We start from the raw sequence: 19,160 nt of genomic DNA, 5'->3' as shown, positions 1-19,160 counted from the left end.
ATTTTCAATATTGTTGCAGATTTACAACCAAAAATACCTTCTACTCAAGGTGCGAGTTTAAAGGAAAAAGGAAGGATTTAGTGGATTATCCTGAAAATATAATGTGTTGTATCTAGCGGGATAAATGCGCTCCCTATTCCGACATCCGCATGATGGTTCTCTTCTCGCATGGATTTAGTAAGTACTTCGTACAACGTACGTACTAATTTTATGGGTTCTCGTAAAATGTGCTGGCACTTGTGCCACGCTGTGTAATAACATTCAATCAGAGATCTATTAGTAGTAGCAGTAGCGCCTCTTGTATGCTTTCCATAGGGGCGCGCGCGCGCATGGAAGCAAAGATTTAAAAGGGCTTCTTCTAAATCTATGCTTCCATCCAGCTAGCAAGGTTATTGTTGTCAACGTCAAAGAAAAAAATGTCAATGTCAAATATTTCATTTCTTTGATTCACGACGATGTTTTCCATAGTAATTTAGTAATCGTTTAAGGATTTTACGTTTAGCGAATAAATATTTATAAAATGATTTCCTTGTTTTGAAACTATTTCACATGTTTAGCTTGAAATATAAGTAGATTACAAATGTAGAGAATACAGTGTTTATGTTATAATTTACAATGGACGGACCGAATAGCTTTGTCGCACTCACATCGGCATTGACGAGTCATAACAATGATACGAAACAAAACCCTTCCTCCATGAAAGTTGATAGAAATAAAGCTACAGGCTCTAGAGAAAGTGGCCGCGATAATACCGAAGATTTGCTTGATCTCAAAGGGAAGGTCGAATCTAGGCTCTTGTCGATGTGGAACAATGTAAAATTTGGTTGGACTGTCAAAATGAAGACAAGCTTTTCTAAAGAATCCCCTGTATGGCTTCTAGGACGCTGTTACCACCGAAAATTAAGTCCCACTGGTTCTTTGGAATCTTCTACTGAAATAGGCACAGAGGCTACAGCTCTTCAACCTATGGAGCAAATATATGGAGAAGGTATAGAAGGGTTTAAATCCGATTTTATCAGTAGAATATGGATGACATATCGCAGAGAATTTCCAACAATGTCAGGCTCAACATTTACAACAGACTGTGGTTGGGGGTGCATGCTCCGCAGTGGACAGATGTTACTAGCACAAGCATTAGTTTGTCACTTTCTTGGTCGTTCATGGAGATGGGCTCCAGATAAATCAATACAAAATGCAAGAGAATTTCAAGAAGATTGTCTACATCGTATGATTATTAAATGGTTTGGTGATAAATCATCTGTAAATAGCCCCTTGTCTATTCATCAGATGGTCAGTTTGGGAGAAACACTTGGCAAGAAACCTGGTGATTGGTATGGACCGGCTTCAGTAGCTCATTGTCTAAAAGCTGTTATGTCAGCTGCATCCACTGAAAATTATGAATTTGATAATTTAGAGGTTTATGTTGCTCAAGATTCTACTGTTTACATCCAAGACATATATTCTCTTTGTGGGATGCCAAATGGAGCTTGGAAATCATTGATACTATTAGTACCTGTTAAATTAGGCTCTGATAAGTTTAACCCTATTTATGGACCTTGCCTCACTTCTTTATTGACTCTAGATTTCTGTATTGGGATCATCGGTGGCAGGCCCAAACATTCATTATATTTTGTTGGTTATCAAGATGATAGATTAATTCACTTGGATCCACATTATTGCCAAGAAATGGTAGATGTTTGGCAACCCAATTTTTCATTACAATCTTTTCACTGCCGTTCTCCACGTAAAATGCCACTGAATAAAGTGGACCCTTCATGTTGCATTGGTTTCTATCTAGCTACACAGAATGACTTTGAAACTTATGTGAATATAATAATGTCATTCCTAGTCCCACAAGGTGTATCTGCAAACTTTGAGTATCCTATTTTCACTCTTAATAATGGTTCTAGTAGCAGTGTTATAGATCCTCCAAACATTAGGTATTCTATTTACGAAACTGAGCAAAACTGGGTGACTCCTAACACACAAGATTGTGATACTGACATGGAGTCAGAGGAATTTGTGCTAATTTAAAATTATGGCTGTTATCTACTTTATGAGTGTTATTATTATTTATCAAATTGTTTTCTCTGATCTTTAGTGAAAATGTGTAAATCAAACCCCTTCAGGCTATTGCCTATCTTTTTACATCAGTCTTATCATAGTCTCATATGACAAACCAATTATTGTATTTACTTACTAGTGTAAAATAAAAAATATTCATGCTTAATTTTGATATAAATATAATTAGAAATAACATTTTCATATGTAAATGTATGTAATATCTTTTATTCCAAATGTTTTGGAAAAGAATGTAAAAATCCAAATAAGGCTATTGAGAAATATGAAATAGGCTTTGTTTAAAGCTCAATGATCTCTGTTTAATATAGAACTAACTGCAGGGTAAATGCAATTTCTATGGATACATGTAATGGACATATTGTACTTAATTTTGGGCCTTCAGAATATGAAAAGTAAAAGTATTGTAACACTATTATTAAAAAGAATAAAAGCATTCTCTGTATGAAAACATAATTTTATTGGTTTTTGACAAAGTTGAGCCCCATTGTAGTCACTCAAAAATATTTTTTCTCACTGATCAGTGCACAAATCTAACCTACCTATTGAGTTGTTACTACCTATTGAGAATCCCAAACAATTATTCACCATGCACCCTAGTAAGTACTTCTTGACTGTACTTCCAATTTCATCACCACCCACTACTGTGTTATCTAAACATTTGCATAATATTGTTAGTAATATCCTCTAAGTGTACAACACTTAGAGGCGAAGGAAGCAACCAGCCAAGGACTGCTTTGACATTGACTGAGTTGACATTCTGATTGTATAAATTTATTGGTAGTAGTAGATTTACAACATGGTGTATATAATTAATGATAAACAAATATGTTTGCCTCTTCACTTCTAGATAACTAGCAAAGCTCAGTCACTCATTTGTAAATAAGTTTCAGCAAGCTTTGTCAACTTCAGAGTTCAAAAACATTAAATAAGGTACTTCATAAGAAGGTACTTTTAAAGATGATAAAAAAATAACTAGGTATATTAATGTTGATCAATTCAGCTAGTTTTTATCTTTGACTGGAGGTGGATGTCTAATAAAGTAATGTACAGCATTATACACAAAATGTGGTGCAACATTATGCAAGGGATGAACTCTATTGAGCTCATTGCGCGGTGAACCAACAATATGGGGGTCTCCAGCACCTGTGCCATGTTGTGCCACTGATATTCCACTTAATCCATAACATGTATGGTATATATCACAATGCCTGCAACAAAAATCATTAGTGTTTATTAAATTGTACCATACACAGTAATCAATTTAATTATCCTATTTTATAAATAAGTAAAGTACTGGTACAATGTTAATTTTATGTTTAATATAAAAAAAATTCTTTATTCAATTAAAATATGCGACACTAATGAAAGCTACACGCCACATTCAAGCAGTTGTGAAATTCACCCAGGATAGTTTTTTTTTATAAACAATTTGCTAGACTCAACATATTTCAAACTTATTGTGCCTCATGTCCTCCAAATAATTAAACCAGTCTGGAGCTTTTGGTCAATAGGTGTCTATACCTATTGACCAATTGATTGACCCAGATGAAAAAATTACAAAGATACTGGTTTCAGATTACCTATTTTAACAATCTAACCAATTGATTCAATATCATAACCCAGAATCGTACCATGGACAAAAAGAGAACAAAATCCTGATATGAAAAATGTGCAATGCTGGAAGAAAGCTAGGGTGACAAATGGCACCAATGCAAAAGCACAAAATAGAACTATAAAAGCGCTAAGAAGACACTAAACAGCAGTAGCAGATTAAAATCATAATAATATAAAATTAAAACTCACTTTCCAGGTTTGTCAATAAGTCCTCCATCTCTAGCTTGGCAACAAACTAATAAATATTCTTGTAAAGCACTTTGATTGAAGAAAACCGTTTCTATTAATTCTTTGTTATCTGTAATTAAAAAATATTTCCTTATTATTATTAATAGTACATCCATAATGCCTTTAAAAGTGAAGTTATACCAAATTCTGGCCCTATTATATTAGAAAAAGAAGAAATCAAAGTCTTCATTGGGCCTTTTGGTTAGGGAATCTAGATAAGTGATAATAATTTTATTATGACACTTGCCTTGTGATAATATAGCACTTATAATAGGAAAAGCTGCACCTTGCCAAAATGAATAACAACCATCTACAAGTTTATTTGTTCTTCCCTGAAAACCACCCTCCATACGCATTTGACGATTAACACACCATCTTAAAAGTGCATCCATATCACACAGATGAGATTTATTTAGTAGTGCCAGTGAAGCAATGCCACAGAATGCATATCCTCCGTGAGCTTCCATTCCAGGACATCCAGCAAAGCCTCCTTCATATGACTGGCAACCAACAAGCCATTCAGGTGTTTTGTCAAACAATACATCTGTGTAAGTATTAGTTATTTTGGCAACACTAAGTGCACAGTATACTCCTCTTATATCCTGTTCTCCACCCCTATGTAAAGCAAATGCTCCATCAACACTTCTCAATGACCACAAGAACTTTTGTAGAGAACTTCTATCAATAGATTCGTAAGCCTCCACCGTGCCAACAATACTGAGGGCATTCACTGCTGCATATGTAGTTCCTAAATGTGGGAACTGCCCTGGTCCTCCACCATATCCACCCTCTTCATGCTGACAGTGGGACAAAAACTGTACCACATTTGAAAGTATATCTTCAGCAGGCATATCATTTAAAAGCCATAAAGAATGTAGAATCCAGTAAACAATCCATGTTCTGCTGGCATCCAAACACTCATAACTTTTTGGTAATCCGTTCAACCAACTCTTTAATATTTTACTATGAACATTTCTATTTAGTTTTGGCAAATCAGGATCAATAGCAGCATTCTTTTCAAACTGGCGATATAAATTAAGCACCACACTTTCAACATCAACCTGAAATTAAGCAAAATTTATATTTACAAATAACTACAATACTACTATTACTGTGAGAATGCATTTAGTTTCTCTCTCTCTCTTCTGAGCACATTCCTGGATGTTTTTAGCTATTGAGCGTCAGAGCTCAGGGTCCGTTTTCTTGCTAATTCATTTCCACTTAGCACAGTCATCGGCATTCCAGGTTGTAAGACCATTGGCACACATAATTATCAACCTTGATATTACAACTAGATGTCACAAAATTTGGCATCACACATAATATGGAAGTGATTAAATAAAATCCTGTAAGGAAATTCTTTCTGTACAATATGTTAAGAGTTAATCTACTAAACTTCGTAACAGTTTTCACTGTTGGACAGGAAATATATTGAGATTTGTATAAGTACCTAACTCTTTTATAACGTTTATAAGTAGGTACATAATGTTTTCAATGCAATGCTGAGCCAAGTGGTGTAACATAATAATTCTATACAGATGATAATAAAAAACACGGAACTAACCTGATCTGATGATGTATCAGTAATAATCTTTTCAGCATTATAAACTTCTGCAACTATATCACTGTAACATCGCAATTGATTTTCCATTTTGTTTGAACCTGGATCCCGGTCTTATTTTAAAAATACATGTAACCTTTATGTTGGGTGGGAATTGGCAGGCAGATGAAGTTGCATTATCTATCACTAGATACCACACAAATGTGAACCAACAAACAAAACGAGCATTGCAAAGTTCTAAATATATTCCGATTCCAAAAGGCTATTCAATCGTAATATCAAATTCGTGAATTTATACAGTAGATAGATACAGTTTAAATCTGAACATCAAAATCGTTTGCCTTATGACGAATAAATTTAATGTAAACATTTCACACCTACTTTTGGTATGTAGGTATGTAGTTTAAACGATCGATATGTAGGTACCTTAGTAGGTAACAATAAAACACACAGACATTCAATAAAATTAATTTGTAAACGTTACATACGTTTGTGGTGATTTTTTTGACTAATTTACTTTTTGAATATAAGAATAAACTGAATAAAAAAGTTAAGTTATAGCAATTTGATATTTATTTTCATAAGGAAAATATGTTTTGTCACTATCGCACTTTATAACATTTGCCATTGACAAAAAGAAACAAAATACCTATGTATTAACTCTGAAGAAGTAATTCAATACCTAGTACTACTTAAATGAGGTTAGTGCTAGTGCTGAGATTTTTGTCCTTTCCGGAACGGAAAAAAACTTAGCGGTACCTAGATATATTTTTTTTCTTTTCTTCTTTGTGGTAATCAAACTTCTTCAATAGAGCTTATTTATGCCAGTGTCGAGTTACATTGTTATTGGACGATAGGATAGGACTTAGGCGGTGTTGAAGAATGAGGGCAATAAATACATATATTATCATATGCAATGTAAGGGTAAATAAATAGTTTTAAACATAAATATTATGGTAAGAAAGGAAAGAAGCAAGAGCTTTAATATATTTAAAATCTGTAAAGGAAAGGATAGTAAAGGAATCACAAGGAAGAGGAGCACGGAGTTCTATAAGGAACTGGTAAAGAGGCTTTGAGTCATATTTTGAACATCTGAACAGAAGATGATCAATATCACCTTCTTCAACTAAAGCGCAGTCACAAATATCTTCACTAAGAACACCGATTATTTGTAAACGAGTAGCAATACAACAATGACCAAATCTAAGTCTACATATGGTAGAAGTAACTCTTCTATCAAAAATCAGTTTTGAAAACCAAGGTTTTAGACAAAGTTCTGCATTAAGGCGTCGATAATGTCCTCCCTTTGATTGACTAGACCTCTCCCATGTAGAGTTCCATTCTTTCAAAAGATACTCTCGTGGAACTACCAGGAGGTCTTGACAGTAGACAAAGTAATTTTCAGCATTTCCCTGTGATGCTGCTAAGGTTGCCAAGCCATCGACTAATTCATTACCTTGGATACCCGAATAACCAGGTATCCAAGCTAGAGTGACATGTAAATTTAAATTATGACAATGTTTTAAATGGCATTTGACCTCAAGGGCTAGAGGACAAGAAGATTGTTTTTTGAAGGGATTTGATAAAATTGATTGAAGAAAACTAAGCGAGTCTGAACAAACATAAGAGTTTTTAATTATATATCTAATACACTCAAGAATAGCCATGCCTTCTCCTATAAAGTTAGAGAATAAATTTGGATATTTAAAAAGTTGTAAATAGCTTGATGAATGTCTTAAAAAGGCAGCTCCTACACTATTATTACTAGGGCATTTAGAAGCATCTGTATAGAATACTTCAGGTTTAGAATCCAAACCATTAAGATACGAGATAAATTTAGAGTTTGCTAATCTTGTTCCTTTAACAATGCTAGGGACAAATTTACTTTTGGCTCAAAAATTAAAGTATCGTAATCGTATGAAAACACAGGATGACAATAGTATTTGTGAGTTGAGCACTGAAGGCCTTCAAATCTCCTGTAGCTAGATATCAAATGTGGTATGCTCTTTTTACGCCAAAATACATTCCGATCATTAATGGTGTCACTGAGAGTACGTAATTTTGAATTTAACGGATGATTGGTATATTGTTGATTTTTAAAAATAAACCTATCGGAAACATATTGTCTACGTAACGCCAAGGGAGGCTCGGAACATTCGACTTGTAGTGCATTTGTTGGTGTACTCTTCATTGCACCAGTTATTATCCTAAGACATTTAAATTGTAATAAATCTAATTTATGAACTGCAGTTTTATTTTCAAGACAAAATGTTATAGAGCCAAAATCTAATAGGCTTTTTATTAAAGCATTATACATAAATTTAAGTATACTAGGATGTGATCCCCACCAAACTCCACTAACAGCTCTAATTATATTTATATTCTTTTCACATTTTGTGATCACATTGTTAATATGAGCCCTACCGTTCATAGCAGTGTCAAATAAGCGTCCAAGAAATTTAGCTTTATCAGACACCGGAATCATTTCATTATCAACTGAAACATTTATCAATGGAATTTTTCTTTTACGAGTAAATACAACTACTGTGCTTTTGGATTTGGAAAACGAAAGATTATGATATTAATTATTAAAGATATTAATATTTTAACTTTACCCTCTCAATACATATTTGACAACATTATGCATGTCCGGAAAAATTTAAACTTATTTAAAAAAGTTGGTGATTACACTGATAGAGCCTTACGTAATAAAGATAAATTGTCTGTCCCCGGGCATCGGTTGGCCAAAGTTAGAACGTCTTTTGTTGGGAACTGTATTGATTTGCCGGACAAAAAATTTTGAAATTATATAAAAGAAGTACTTTGTAAAAAGGCATATTACAAGTCTGACGATTATGTGGATGACAATAATATTTGGCCCAAGCATGGTGCAGTATCCTCATAACATATGTAATATGTATATGTATATATATATATATATATATATATATATATATATATATATATATATATATATATATATATATATATATATTAATATGTATATGTATATATATATATATATATATATATACTTATATTATATACCGTGTTATGTTAAGCCGCCGTATGTTACCGTGGCTAATGTTAAGCCGCCATCTTTGAATGGTCAATAAAGTCAAATTGTGCAAACCGCTAACATATGCTGCCACCTTGGAATTAGTATTATTTTTTCGGGATGAAAAGTATCCTATGTCCTTCTCCATACTTCGAACTACATGTATGCAAAATTTCAAGAAGATTGGTCGAATAGATAAAGCGTAAGTACGAAGTACTTAATAAATCCATGCCTGCCACTGCCACTGTGTCATAGTCCTCTGGTTTAACTCTGGTATCAGGCAGCTGTCATGTCATCTGTCTGTTGTCATTTTCATTCTATTTTCTTTGATCATTGTTTTCGTTTTCATTCCTCATATATTTTTTTATTCATGTTTAAACAGAAATGCAAGACGAAAGCACTGATATAACATTTAGAACATGGAATCGAAATGTAGATTCCATAAACAAAGTAAGTCTTTTTTCAGTTCTTATGAGAGACCATAATCAGATGGTTATCCTAAAGCTAACCCTAAATCAGTGCTTTTAACAACCTAGCGGAAGGGTTAACTCTACATTTCCTACATGTCAGGCTTGTGGGTTAACCCAGACAAGAAGTTCTTTTGTTGTTTTCAGATTGGTTATATGGATGGTAGCTCTGATGGACAAAAGGCTTCATTCCAACCTAGTTTCGACTCTGGTTATGCTCAAGGTTTAAATATTGGAATAAAATTGGGATTTCTCAGAGCCATGTCAAGGTAAATTATCTAACTAGCCTCCGACTTCGTTCGCGTGGCTGAACAATTTTGGTAAGGAGTCAAAATTATTAGAGAAATTGAATTGTACAGACGAATGTAATGATACCTATATACAGAAGATGCTTATCAGTTTGAAAAAGTATATTTTCTATAGTTTAGCTGAACTATTATGACCCTTCTTCAGGTGTTCCAGATCTTAGAGACTTGAAACAACTTTTATTACAAGCAGTATTTCTATGTTTCCTATAGTTTAGCTGTATCATCATAGGTCTACATCAGTGTCCATCAGAATGAACAGTCACTAAGCATATATAATGTTGAACATATTTTTAAACATTGCTTCCATATTGCTTCTCTTTGCTTCCAATTAAGAAAGAATTGCTTCCATTGTAAAACACAAGATACAAAATAATTTTGGGTGACTGTTCATTCGACATCTGAATGGCCAGTCACCAGCCATAATGTCTTTGCTATGTGGAATTAGTAAAATCTTAATAGGCCCATTGCCCATTTGCTTCCAAATGATGTATAAGTGAAACCAAGATTGTGCCCCCAGTTCCTGACAAAATAAAAGGAACAGATAAGTATTTTTTGTTTCGGCTAGGGATGATTTGAAATAAAAACAATAATTAAACAATTTAATATATACTTAGTACCATTCATCCTGACAGACACCTCTATTCACATCCAAGTGGGAATATAAAGGTTATGACCCACCCATTCCTCCTCATGGCTATGACGCCCATCTATAAGACAATCTTGTTTCTAAACAAGATAGGCTTGACATAATACTACTTACTAATACTATAAATGCCTTTGATTTTAGTGTCCGGAATGAGCATAATACTGATAACATACACCTAGGTGATCAAAGGCAAATAAATTGCCACATTTGCATTGATGGTTCCATTATACAACAAAATGTTGGTAATTTATATAACTTGCAGAAAGAGAAGAATGATGAAATGGAAAAAAACATAAATAAAATATTAAAAACGTAATATGTACTTTGATGTGGTTTTATTTTAAATTATGATAAAATTATGGAAATTTATATTCTTGGTTTTTTCTCTGGTGGTGGTTTCATATTTTCTTGCTTGATTTCAGTTTTAATTTCTACATGACCTGGAATATTGCCATTTGTCATGTCAGAGTTGCTAGGGTCAATTGGCTCCTGCTTTATAGTTACAGGTACACTTGCTCCATCTGCTGCCTTTTCTTTCTCATTCATATTTTCAGTCTTGACAGTTACACCATTGGTCTGAAATTAAGATTTTACAAGACTTAGATCAGTCAGTGGTTTAGCTAGATTACTGCTAAGTATTATATGTATAATGTATGGGTTAGATGTACCATACAATACTTAAACAACTCTAAATCAAAATTGTTGACACCCTGTCTACCAACTAAACTACTGCTACAATATATAACACACACCAGGCCCAGTTGGGTGAAACTATAATAAAAAGTAGCCTATGTTTCACCAGAAGGTTTTGTCTATCTATGTGCCAAAGTTTTTGAGTTTATGCATCACAAACAAAAATATATATTAATATTTTCTCTTTATAATATTGATGTACCCATCCCAACCACTCCAACCTCTGAACTTCACTCACCAGTGGGAGGTGGAGGGGTAATAGGGAATTTTACCAAACCACCCACGAAGCTAGTATCAATCTCAGTAAAGGGTTGAGTAATCAGTACAATTCGGGGTGATATTTATGATTAATTTTGTTATAGGTATTTATTTTCTAGATTGTGTCATTAAGTATTTTTAATTAATAAATGACACTAATGGAGATTAAACAAAAGTGATTAGAATTACACAAGTAACAAAGTTACATATATTGGTGTTCTTCAAATTATTTACACATATACTAGTGGCCCGTACCTGGCTTTGCTCCGGCAAAACCAATAAATTATATACCTAAACCTTCCTTAGGAATCACACTCTATTGGTGAAAACCGCTCAGACACAGCAGAGGACATTGTTTTTACTATGTAAGGAAAGATATATATTTTATTTTCTCTTGAATATAAACAGTACATGATAGAAACAAGTAATGAAATTTACTTGATTAGTGGAGCTTGGTGCCAGTGGTAATGGAAACTGTCGTACTAACTCAGCCAACAACATATCCACTCTCTGACGCTGGAACAAAGTGGATGGCTCTTCCTTGGAAGTTGTGGACACTTCTTTGGGGGCAGATTGACTTGCATTATATGGGCCTAAACCTGGTATAACAATTGGCATACATTTAGAAAAATTGTTAGGTTCTAATTTATTTCAAAAGAATAAAGAATGCACAAAATATCTGTGAAAGAATTATTAAAATATCTTTGATGAAAGGAAAAGAGGACTTTTCTTCCAAAGACTGTTTTTTCTGATGTAAACTCATTGGAGGAGATGCTTTTTATTTCTACTTGTTTATTGGTGAAAACAGCATAAAAATCTGCTCAAAAATAAAAAATATTTGGAAAAACTTGGTAGAATGAACTTACCTGGTTTAGTTGGTTTAAAATCCCACCAATAGCCTTTACTAGGATGGTATTTAGAATATGACATTGTTTCTTCAAAGGAGCACTGTAAGTGATGCACTGCAGATAACTGAAAATGTATTTATACGTTCATAAGTTAAAAGATGGTCCAGGCAATGTGTACTAGGGCACATTTATTTCTTATTTGCATGCTAGCTGAAACAGCTAAACATACATATACACGGCTCCATTCTCACAAACTTTCGCATTTATAATGTTATTCCATACAATAAATACATTATGCAATTGGTCTGCACTGGCAAGTTCACCAAGGTCACCGTCATAGATAAATAAATAAATATATTAGGACAAATCACACAGATTGAGCTAGCCCCAAAGTAAGTTCGAGACTTGTGTTATGGGATACTAACTCAACGATACTATATTTTTATAACATATACATATATAGATAAACATCCAAGACTCGGGCCAATCAGAAAAAGATCATTTTCCATCATGACCCGACCGGGGATCGAACCCGGGACCTCTCGGTTCAGTGGCAAGAACTTTACCACTGCGCCACCGAGGTCGTCGACCGAGATAAATAGTTTTAGGAGATATAATCTGCACTGTTGCATTAGGTGTAAACTTGTAATGGTAGTTGTATGTATAATAAACTCATCTGCATTAATTTTCCGGGATGAAAGGTACCGTAAGTCTTTTTCCAAAATTCAAACTGCATGTATGCAAAATTTTAAGAAGATTGGTTGAGTAGATAAGAGTGTGAAGAGGTAACAAACTTACTTTCCGAATAAATTTATAATTCTATTTTTAATTAAATTAGTAAGGATAAATTAAAAAGTTATTGTAAATTACTGTTAAATTCTTACCAATCTAGAATTTAAAACGCTAGCCAAGTCCGGTGCCTGGTACACAATACCAGCAATGATATAATAGTCTGCTAGAGGAGTAGCCTGATTAGGACTATGTCTGTGTTGTTTGCGAATCACATACAGTATTGGATCTTGCACATGCAACAGAATATACTCTAGTCCTGTCATATTCCTGTAATAAAAAAAATTTTTTTTTTTTACTTTTTAGGTGAATGGTGTGCTACATTGGTTCATACAACAACATTAAAAATAAGCATATTTTTTATTTGTGGATGAAATCTGAGCTTAAAGAATTCAAAATGAAATATCATTTATAAAACTAAATTAAGAGCACACATACTAAATGACTATTGTCACAAAACTTTCTAAAAGATAAAAGTTTTATTAGGTTTAACTATGCACAATAGTATTAGATTGTAAAATAAAAAAAATGCACTTATGCATGCAATGGAACTTACTGCAGTTGATCCATACTAAGACGCTGCATCTTGACCACTTCATTGTTACAAGTACGATCAAAAAACGGATTTGACCGTTCGGAAAAATAATCCATTATATTTGAAGGGCTTAGAAGGGGTATCCAAGCAGAGTCGTGCCATGACAGACCAAGTGGATTTTCGTTAGCAAGCGGCATATTCCCTATCCTGCCTTGCATCATTTTGCTACTTCCAATTGATTTTGTATGATGAACTTCAACTAGCCACTTGAAAACTATTTAGTGATACCTACTTAGTTTTATAAATTATAGTTTTATTTTTCAATAATATGCCTATAAATAAAAATTGGCATAGGTACCTATGGTGTTTTCACAATAAATTCTGTGGACAAATCAGTTATCAACTACTGCATAATAAGTAACAATTAATTTTGACAACAAAGAATAGGTGTAGGTAAAATCATGGAATGAGTAGGTAAAGAAAAGAAGACTTTCTTCTAACTACTGTTGTACGGAGTACCTACCTACTAATTAATTTCATGGGTAAAAACCAATAGTAAAATTATGGAGTTATGGAGTAGATATTAATTCCATCCATGGGTAAGATCCATGTAAAATCTGAAAATCACGGTAAAATCGACAAATTGTCATTCAATGACAATATTAGTCAGTGTTGCCTTGATGCTCTCCCAAAGAGTAAATTAATATAAGGGGGAAAGAGAGAGATCTTGCGAGATATTTAAGCATGACAGTTTTGATGCGTGATTTAGCGCCATCTGTATTTTCGAGAAGAGAGATAATTCTATCTATGTGTATGTATACGTTTTCATTATAAATAGAAAGTACTCTGTGGTATACGTACAGATGATACTATACTTACTTTTAGCGTTTTTATCATCATCATCAGCCTTCTTCAGTGACCCCCATAATAAAATAAAAAACTGACATAATTAATATTTCATTTATTTTTTGTTTTTATAATTTTTATGTTCATTATAATATTTTTGCACCCATCGATGAGGAATAGTTGGTGCAAAATCGAAATAATTTCGAAAATTCACACAACTGACTGATTTTATTCTCTTACCCGCACATAACAATATGAAACTGACAGGCAAATATCACATCAAGCACAGCACAGCAAAATACCAATAAAAAACGTCTTTATCGCACAAACACTCCAGAATTCTAAATAATTAACACAAAAACGGAGGAACAGATTCCTCAACTCGAACTTTGAAGTAAAAAATATCTAAAATAGGTACCAGTAGCACACAAAATATGCCCGGTTTACATTATTCCAGTCCAGCGATCCAGTCCAGTACTGGAATGCTTACTGGAAAAATGTAAACCGGCACTGGAATGAACTGAATCCAGTAGCATTAGCATTAGTAGCATTCCAGTCCAGTAACTGGATACGCGGTCTACTTTGCAGTCTAGTGTGATCAATCCAGTGCAACTGGAATAATGTAGACGGCTAATCCAGTGCCATTCCAGTGCTGATGAAGTACACACGTGTTGGTTGTTTTTACGGACTTTTTTTGCGAAGAAAAAGGATTTAACAATGGTAAAGAAGTTATAGCATCTCTGAACAACGTATTCTTACGCTAGATATTATTAGAAACTAATGATAACAGTTCTTCAAAGTTTTCTGCTGTCATTCTCAGTGTCAGTCTATATTCATTGGGATCTTCTACCTTCAGTTGTTGCAAAAGCATTACTGACCCTCCTTTTTGATCTCTTTCGCTGATCCAATTTTTCACCCAAATCCATTCCTTTTTTTAGTTTCTTATCAACCTCATTAATAACTTCTTGTAGCAAGAGTAATAGAGCACGTTTAAAACATTTTCGAAACTGATCTCTTCTTGAAATAATTGTCACTGTAGTGTTCACACTTCAACGGCTTCTAAATAACTGGAATAATGTAGACGTAACAGATCTAGTCCTGCACTGGACTGGAATCCGCTAGATCACTGGACTGGAATAATTTAAACCGGGCATTAATCAAAAAACACGGCGGTGCCAGCGGTAGATTTAAAAGGGGAATTGCATGTAATGTTGCCACTTGTCAGACGTTTAAAAGAATAAAAATTTTATTAATAAAAAAACGAGACCCTATTTATTATATTTTTTTCTACGCATTAATTTGTAATATATTATTTATTCCAACAAATATATTTTATGGTAAATACATGCAATGCATAAAAGTTTTAAAGTTATGATATACAGATGGCGCCCGTTTCTATATCGAATGACAGGCGCCGAAGAAGTGTCACCTCCTCTAGAGTGCTTCTGCACACTTTCTTTCTATTTATAATGAAAGTCTGATGAATATCTAGAAGTCTAGATAAAACTAAAATAAATTACATAGGTATATCTGTGATGTTGCCACTGTCCATTATTGAATGACTTGAGTATCAACTATTGATAGATATATAATTAATATCTCTTATTATAGTGTATATGTTTTTGTCCACAGGATTTATAAATTGGAAAATAATCCAGCCAATGTCTATGTCAACCTCCACCATTGACCTCAACCCAATGCACCCATGCACAGACCCAATGTCAACCACAGCCACAGGTGTCATCCTAGTTGCAACTGCAAAGGAATTAATTTAAGTACCTAGTTACCTACTTCTGTAGGTACCTACCTACCTATTTTATAACATCAATCATCATTGAAGACATTGAAAATGTCAGAAGCAAGAGTTATGAAAATAGAACTATACAATGCAATAGTAGAAGATTTCAACAGTTTAACATCATATAACCGTAAATCAGAAAATGAGTTAAGAAAGAAATATAAACAGTAAGTTAGAAAATAATATCTTCATTAGATTTTAATGATATTACACTAGTGCCCGTCTCGGCTACAGTTTTATATAATTCCATAATAAATTATACACCTAAATTTTCATTTGGAGTTACACTATCTATTGACAAAAATCATACAAAAATCCATGTGGTGGTTTTTGAGTTTATTGTGTTTATATAGAGACAAAAAGGCATTTTTTTTAACAATGTTATAAGGATATTATAATATGCATGTGATTTATGATAGAACCTTATTAGTTATCCAAATTTTGTATCACAAGTACTCTCAATTTAAAATTATAAGCATAAACTAAAGCCTTTTAATTGTAATAAAAATGCCACCATATTATAAATTTCAGATTTATTCCATAATATGTAGGGTATCATAGTCATGATATAATTCCCTGGTGAAATTACAAAATGTGTGTCAAACTTTATACTAGGTAAATAGTCTTGACAGATGAACAAAGTGATCCTATATGGATTATGTTTTACTTTATAATATATATTTGCAACCTTCAAAGAAGACAAAATATATTTTTAGCAAAATATAGGTTAAATAATTTCCCCTGAGACCACTATGTGCATTTCGACAAACTTGTTTAATGACCAGCTGAATATTTTTATTGCATATCTAACAGGTTGCCTTCAACTACAATAGGCAGTATTATTTCATTACTAGTACAAAGGTCAATGAAACAAAATTACAGAAAATCTCCAGTAATATCCAGCAAATATCATGATTTATATGAAGAACTAATGAAAGATAAAAATAAAGAAAATGTTATTTTAAAGTAAGTAATTAATCATAATAGCATGGACCAGCACCGTTTGAATGAACTTCTTTCAGCAGTAGTTGTTCCAAAATGCCAGTAATTTTTTAGCTTTTTGTGAAAATCCTATCCTACTAATAATATAAATGTGAAAGTTTATGAGGATGATGTCTGAGGATGAGGATGATGGATGTCTCTTTCAGGCAAAATCTACTGGACCTATAGTTATGAAATTTGGTACACAGGTAGAATATAACCTGGAATTACACATAGGGTACCTCCTTTTTATCCCGAAATTTCCACAGGAGCAGCCCCAGGGCGCAGCTAGTACTATATAATATAAACATTTGTATAAAATAATGGCAAAAATATTGTACTAATAGGACCTTATTATTGCTGCTTTTGCCCGCGGCTTCGCCCGCGTGAATTTCATAGCAAAATCTTTGTAATTTTTTTTATCGCGTGTTCTATAATTCAAATTCGTATTTTTTCCCTTATCTTTAGTTCAATTTCCTGTTTCCCACTACGTGTCTTATCCGTACCGTTTCCTACATATTGTGCCATCACGTTTTTCGCAATATCTCCCGCCCCGTTTCCCACTACTTGCCTCGCCCATTTTCCACTACGTGTCTCCATCCCATTTCCCGCTACGACTCCCACTCCCGCTTTCTGCAACGCATGCAGTCCCATTTTCCATTACGTGTTACGTCCCGGTTTTTTATTAACCACAAACGTAAAATAAACATTTTATGGGTCTCTTCAAAAATAATGAAGTTTCATATAAATTTCCATCCCTACATCATTCCCCTAGAGATATCCTAGCTTTCCAAATATAGATAATGCATTCTTATTCTCTTCTTCCTCTTACCTAACATTTCAAGTTATTTGTTGGTGTGAGGTGTGATTTACTACAAAGAGTATGTTTACCAATTTTCAACTTTTTATCTTGAAAATTGTATTAAGGCCCATCTAATCTTTCACCCCCCTTTTAAAGGGGTTGAGTGTTAATTTTCAGAAATATCGCAAACACGTATTCATTAATTTGTTGTCCATCCAAATTTTCAATTCACTAACTTAAATGGTGTAAAACTTTCATATAAAAGTTTTTCACCCCTTTCACCCCCTTCGTGGTGGAATTTCCAATAATCCTCTCTTTTAGTGCTCACCTACAATCTCCAGGAAACCTACATGCCAAATTTGAGCTTCTTACGCCCAGTAGTTTCGGCTGTACGTTGACTGTCAGTCAGTCAGTCAGTCAGTAACTGAAGAGTTTTATATATATTGATATTTTCAAAAATGTATAAACCAACCTTTTACAGGTTATCAGAAAGTCAAGGTATCAGCCCTGCATTGTTTGCTAGATCCCTGTTGCAAAATGTGTGCTCTGATTCTACTATGGCAAAGAAATGTATTAAGGATACAACTTTAATTGAGGATAAAGACCTAGCTTATCAAACCTTTTTGGTGAGTTCCAGGATACTATCCTATTCAGAATTTTTTAATCCACTAAATAAACTAGATATCTCTAGATAATAATTACTAATTTTCAGGCAATAATGAATGACAATCAATATGGTCCTTATGCAGATACTATTAAACAGTGAGTATTAAAATATATGTAATATAATCGTAAAAGTTTACTAATTCTACAAGTAATGAATAAACTAAAATATTTTTCTTATAAATAAGTTATGTTAATAATTAGTTATGTAAATAATGAGTTTGTTTATATTATGTTGAAAGTAACAAATTTCTTACAGATCTATTGGTTTGGAATATGAGTTGCGATTAGAGAGGGAGTTGCGGTTGATGAACATTACATTTTCTGATGAAAATGTACTAAGATCTAGAGGATATGACAAAACTCCTGATTTTAAGTTGGATGTACCTATAGCTGTGGATGGATTTATTGTGAACTGGGTGGAGAGCAAAGCATTATTTGGTGACGAAGAAAATCATTCAGGATATCTTAAAGAGCAGCTTTCATGTTATTGGAACAGATTTGGCCCTGGTTTAGTTATATATTGGTTTGGCTACCTAGAAACATTAAATTCAACGCCAGAAGTTAACAACATGTTCATACTTAGGACTAATTTCCCCAGTAAAATGAGTATTACGCAATACAAAATAGATTAAAATGTTGGGATAAAATACATTTAGATCATATTTATTGCTACTTTATATACCTAACCTATACGAGAAACATCTATCAACACTTTAATAAAACAGTAGAAAAAAAAATCTGCACATTTAATAAATTTACATAATAAAACAATAGGCGATAGAGACATAGTAACAGAGTAAGAATTTGAGAAAAAAGTTATGTCTGTACATTTCAATGATTTTCGGAACTACTGGACGGATTTGAATGAAACTTTGTCGTTATATAGCTATTAAGACTCGCAATATATAGGGCATAAATGATTTTGTATTAAATTGATAATAAATATTATTTGTATTAAAACTGGAACACCTGATGGAGAA

General features: G+C 33.3%; 5 protein-coding genes across 8 annotated transcripts; 3 read left to right on the top strand and 2 right to left on the bottom strand.

The window, feature by feature from the left end:
• Positions 1–424: 424 nt before the first annotated feature.
• Positions 425–2,530, top strand: Atg4b (Autophagy-related 4b). The gene has a single exon (XM_053758096.2). It carries the CDS (start codon positions 616–618, stop codon positions 2,032–2,034), a length of 1,419 nt encoding a protein of 472 aa, XP_053614071.1. The 5' UTR covers positions 425–615; the 3' UTR covers positions 2,035–2,530.
• On the bottom strand, positions 2,521–6,212 carry Fntb (Farnesyl transferase beta subunit). Its single transcript, XM_053758098.1, has 4 exons — positions 5,489–6,212; positions 4,172–4,985; positions 3,886–3,994; positions 2,521–3,290 (listed from the first exon to the last, which is right to left on the bottom strand). Exons 1-4 carry the CDS (start codon positions 5,573–5,575, stop codon positions 3,083–3,085), a joined length of 1,218 nt encoding a protein of 405 aa, XP_053614073.1. The 5' UTR covers positions 5,576–6,212; the 3' UTR covers positions 2,521–3,082.
• A 2,617-nt stretch (positions 6,213–8,829) lies between these two features.
• LOC128677166 (uncharacterized protein) lies at positions 8,830–10,286 on the top strand. The gene is made up of 3 exons (XM_053757832.1): positions 8,830–8,993; positions 9,158–9,279; positions 10,106–10,286. The coding sequence occupies exons 1-3, from the start codon at positions 8,928–8,930 to the stop codon at positions 10,278–10,280; spliced, it is 363 nt and encodes a 120-aa protein (XP_053613807.1). The 5' UTR covers positions 8,830–8,927; the 3' UTR covers positions 10,281–10,286.
• MED6 (Mediator complex subunit 6) lies at positions 10,283–13,784 on the bottom strand. Of its 4 annotated transcripts, none has more exons than XM_053757828.1 (6): positions 13,611–13,784; positions 13,109–13,468; positions 12,648–12,822; positions 11,782–11,887; positions 11,354–11,514; positions 10,283–10,540 (listed from the first exon to the last, which is right to left on the bottom strand). In XM_053757828.1, exons 2-6 carry the CDS (start codon positions 13,306–13,308, stop codon positions 10,331–10,333), a joined length of 852 nt encoding a protein of 283 aa, XP_053613803.1. In that variant the 5' UTR covers positions 13,309–13,468; positions 13,611–13,784; the 3' UTR covers positions 10,283–10,330. The 4 variants fall into 4 exon arrangements, with proteins under 4 accessions (XP_053613803.1, XP_053613805.1, XP_053613806.1 ...); XM_053757830.1 differs by having other exon boundaries at positions 13,109–13,419; XM_053757831.1 differs by having other exon boundaries at positions 13,109–13,361.
• Positions 13,785–15,303: 1,519 nt separating this feature from the next.
• Positions 15,304–18,846, top strand: LOC128677350 (uncharacterized protein). The gene is made up of 6 exons (XM_053758112.1): positions 15,304–15,457; positions 15,566–15,898; positions 16,545–16,697; positions 17,996–18,140; positions 18,227–18,276; positions 18,437–18,846. Exons 2-6 carry the CDS (start codon positions 15,783–15,785, stop codon positions 18,810–18,812), a joined length of 840 nt encoding a protein of 279 aa, XP_053614087.1. The 5' UTR covers positions 15,304–15,457; positions 15,566–15,782; the 3' UTR covers positions 18,813–18,846.
• Positions 18,847–19,160: the final 314 nt, after the last annotated feature.

Source organism: Plodia interpunctella, chromosome 17, assembly GCF_027563975.2.
Source record: "Plodia interpunctella isolate USDA-ARS_2022_Savannah chromosome 17, ilPloInte3.2, whole genome shotgun sequence".
In the NCBI taxonomy this organism is placed as follows: Eukaryota; Metazoa; Arthropoda; class Insecta; order Lepidoptera; family Pyralidae; genus Plodia; species Plodia interpunctella.
Note: the sequence above shows the minus strand (reverse complement) of the source record. Positions and strands in the feature narration are given on the sequence as shown.

Bases quoted from the DNA above. Each gene is read 5' to 3' on its own strand.
- LOC128677350 (XM_053758112.1), top strand. From the start codon at position 15,783: ATGTCAGAAGCAAGAGTTATGAAAATAGAACTATACAATGCAATAGTA. The intron at 18,141-18,226 runs GTGAGTTCCAGG...ACTAATTTTCAG, and splicing joins TAGCTTATCAAACCTTTTTG to GCAATAATGAATGACAATCA. The intron at 18,277-18,436 runs GTGAGTATTAAA...AATTTCTTACAG, and splicing joins TATGCAGATACTATTAAACA to ATCTATTGGTTTGGAATATG.
- Atg4b (XM_053758096.2), top strand. From the start codon at position 616: ATGGACGGACCGAATAGCTTTGTCGCACTCACATCGGCATTGACGAGT.
- Fntb (XM_053758098.1), bottom strand. From the start codon at position 5,575: ATGGAAAATCAATTGCGATGTTACAGTGATATAGTTGCAGAAGTTTAT. The intron at 3,995-4,171 runs GCAAGTGTCATA...TTTTAATTACAG, and splicing joins AAGTGCTATATTATCACAAG to ATAACAAAGAATTAATAGAA. The intron at 3,291-3,885 runs GTGAGTTTTAAT...TTTTTGTTGCAG, and splicing joins CTTATTGACAAACCTGGAAA to GCATTGTGATATATACCATA.
- LOC128677166 (XM_053757832.1), top strand. From the start codon at position 8,928: ATGCAAGACGAAAGCACTGATATAACATTTAGAACATGGAATCGAAAT. The intron at 8,994-9,157 runs GTAAGTCTTTTT...TGTTGTTTTCAG, and splicing joins ATGTAGATTCCATAAACAAA to ATTGGTTATATGGATGGTAG. The intron at 9,280-10,105 runs GTAAATTATCTA...CTTTGATTTTAG, and splicing joins TTTCTCAGAGCCATGTCAAG to TGTCCGGAATGAGCATAATA.
- MED6 (XM_053757829.1), bottom strand. From the start codon at position 13,308: ATGATGCAAGGCAGGATAGGGAATATGCCGCTTGCTAACGAAAATCCA. The intron at 11,888-12,647 runs GTAAGAATTTAA...ATACATTTTCAG, and splicing joins GCGTTTTAAATTCTAGATTG to TTATCTGCAGTGCATCACTT. The intron at 11,515-11,781 runs GTAAGTTCATTC...TTGTTATACCAG, and splicing joins TTTTAAACCAACTAAACCAG to GTTTAGGCCCATATAATGCA.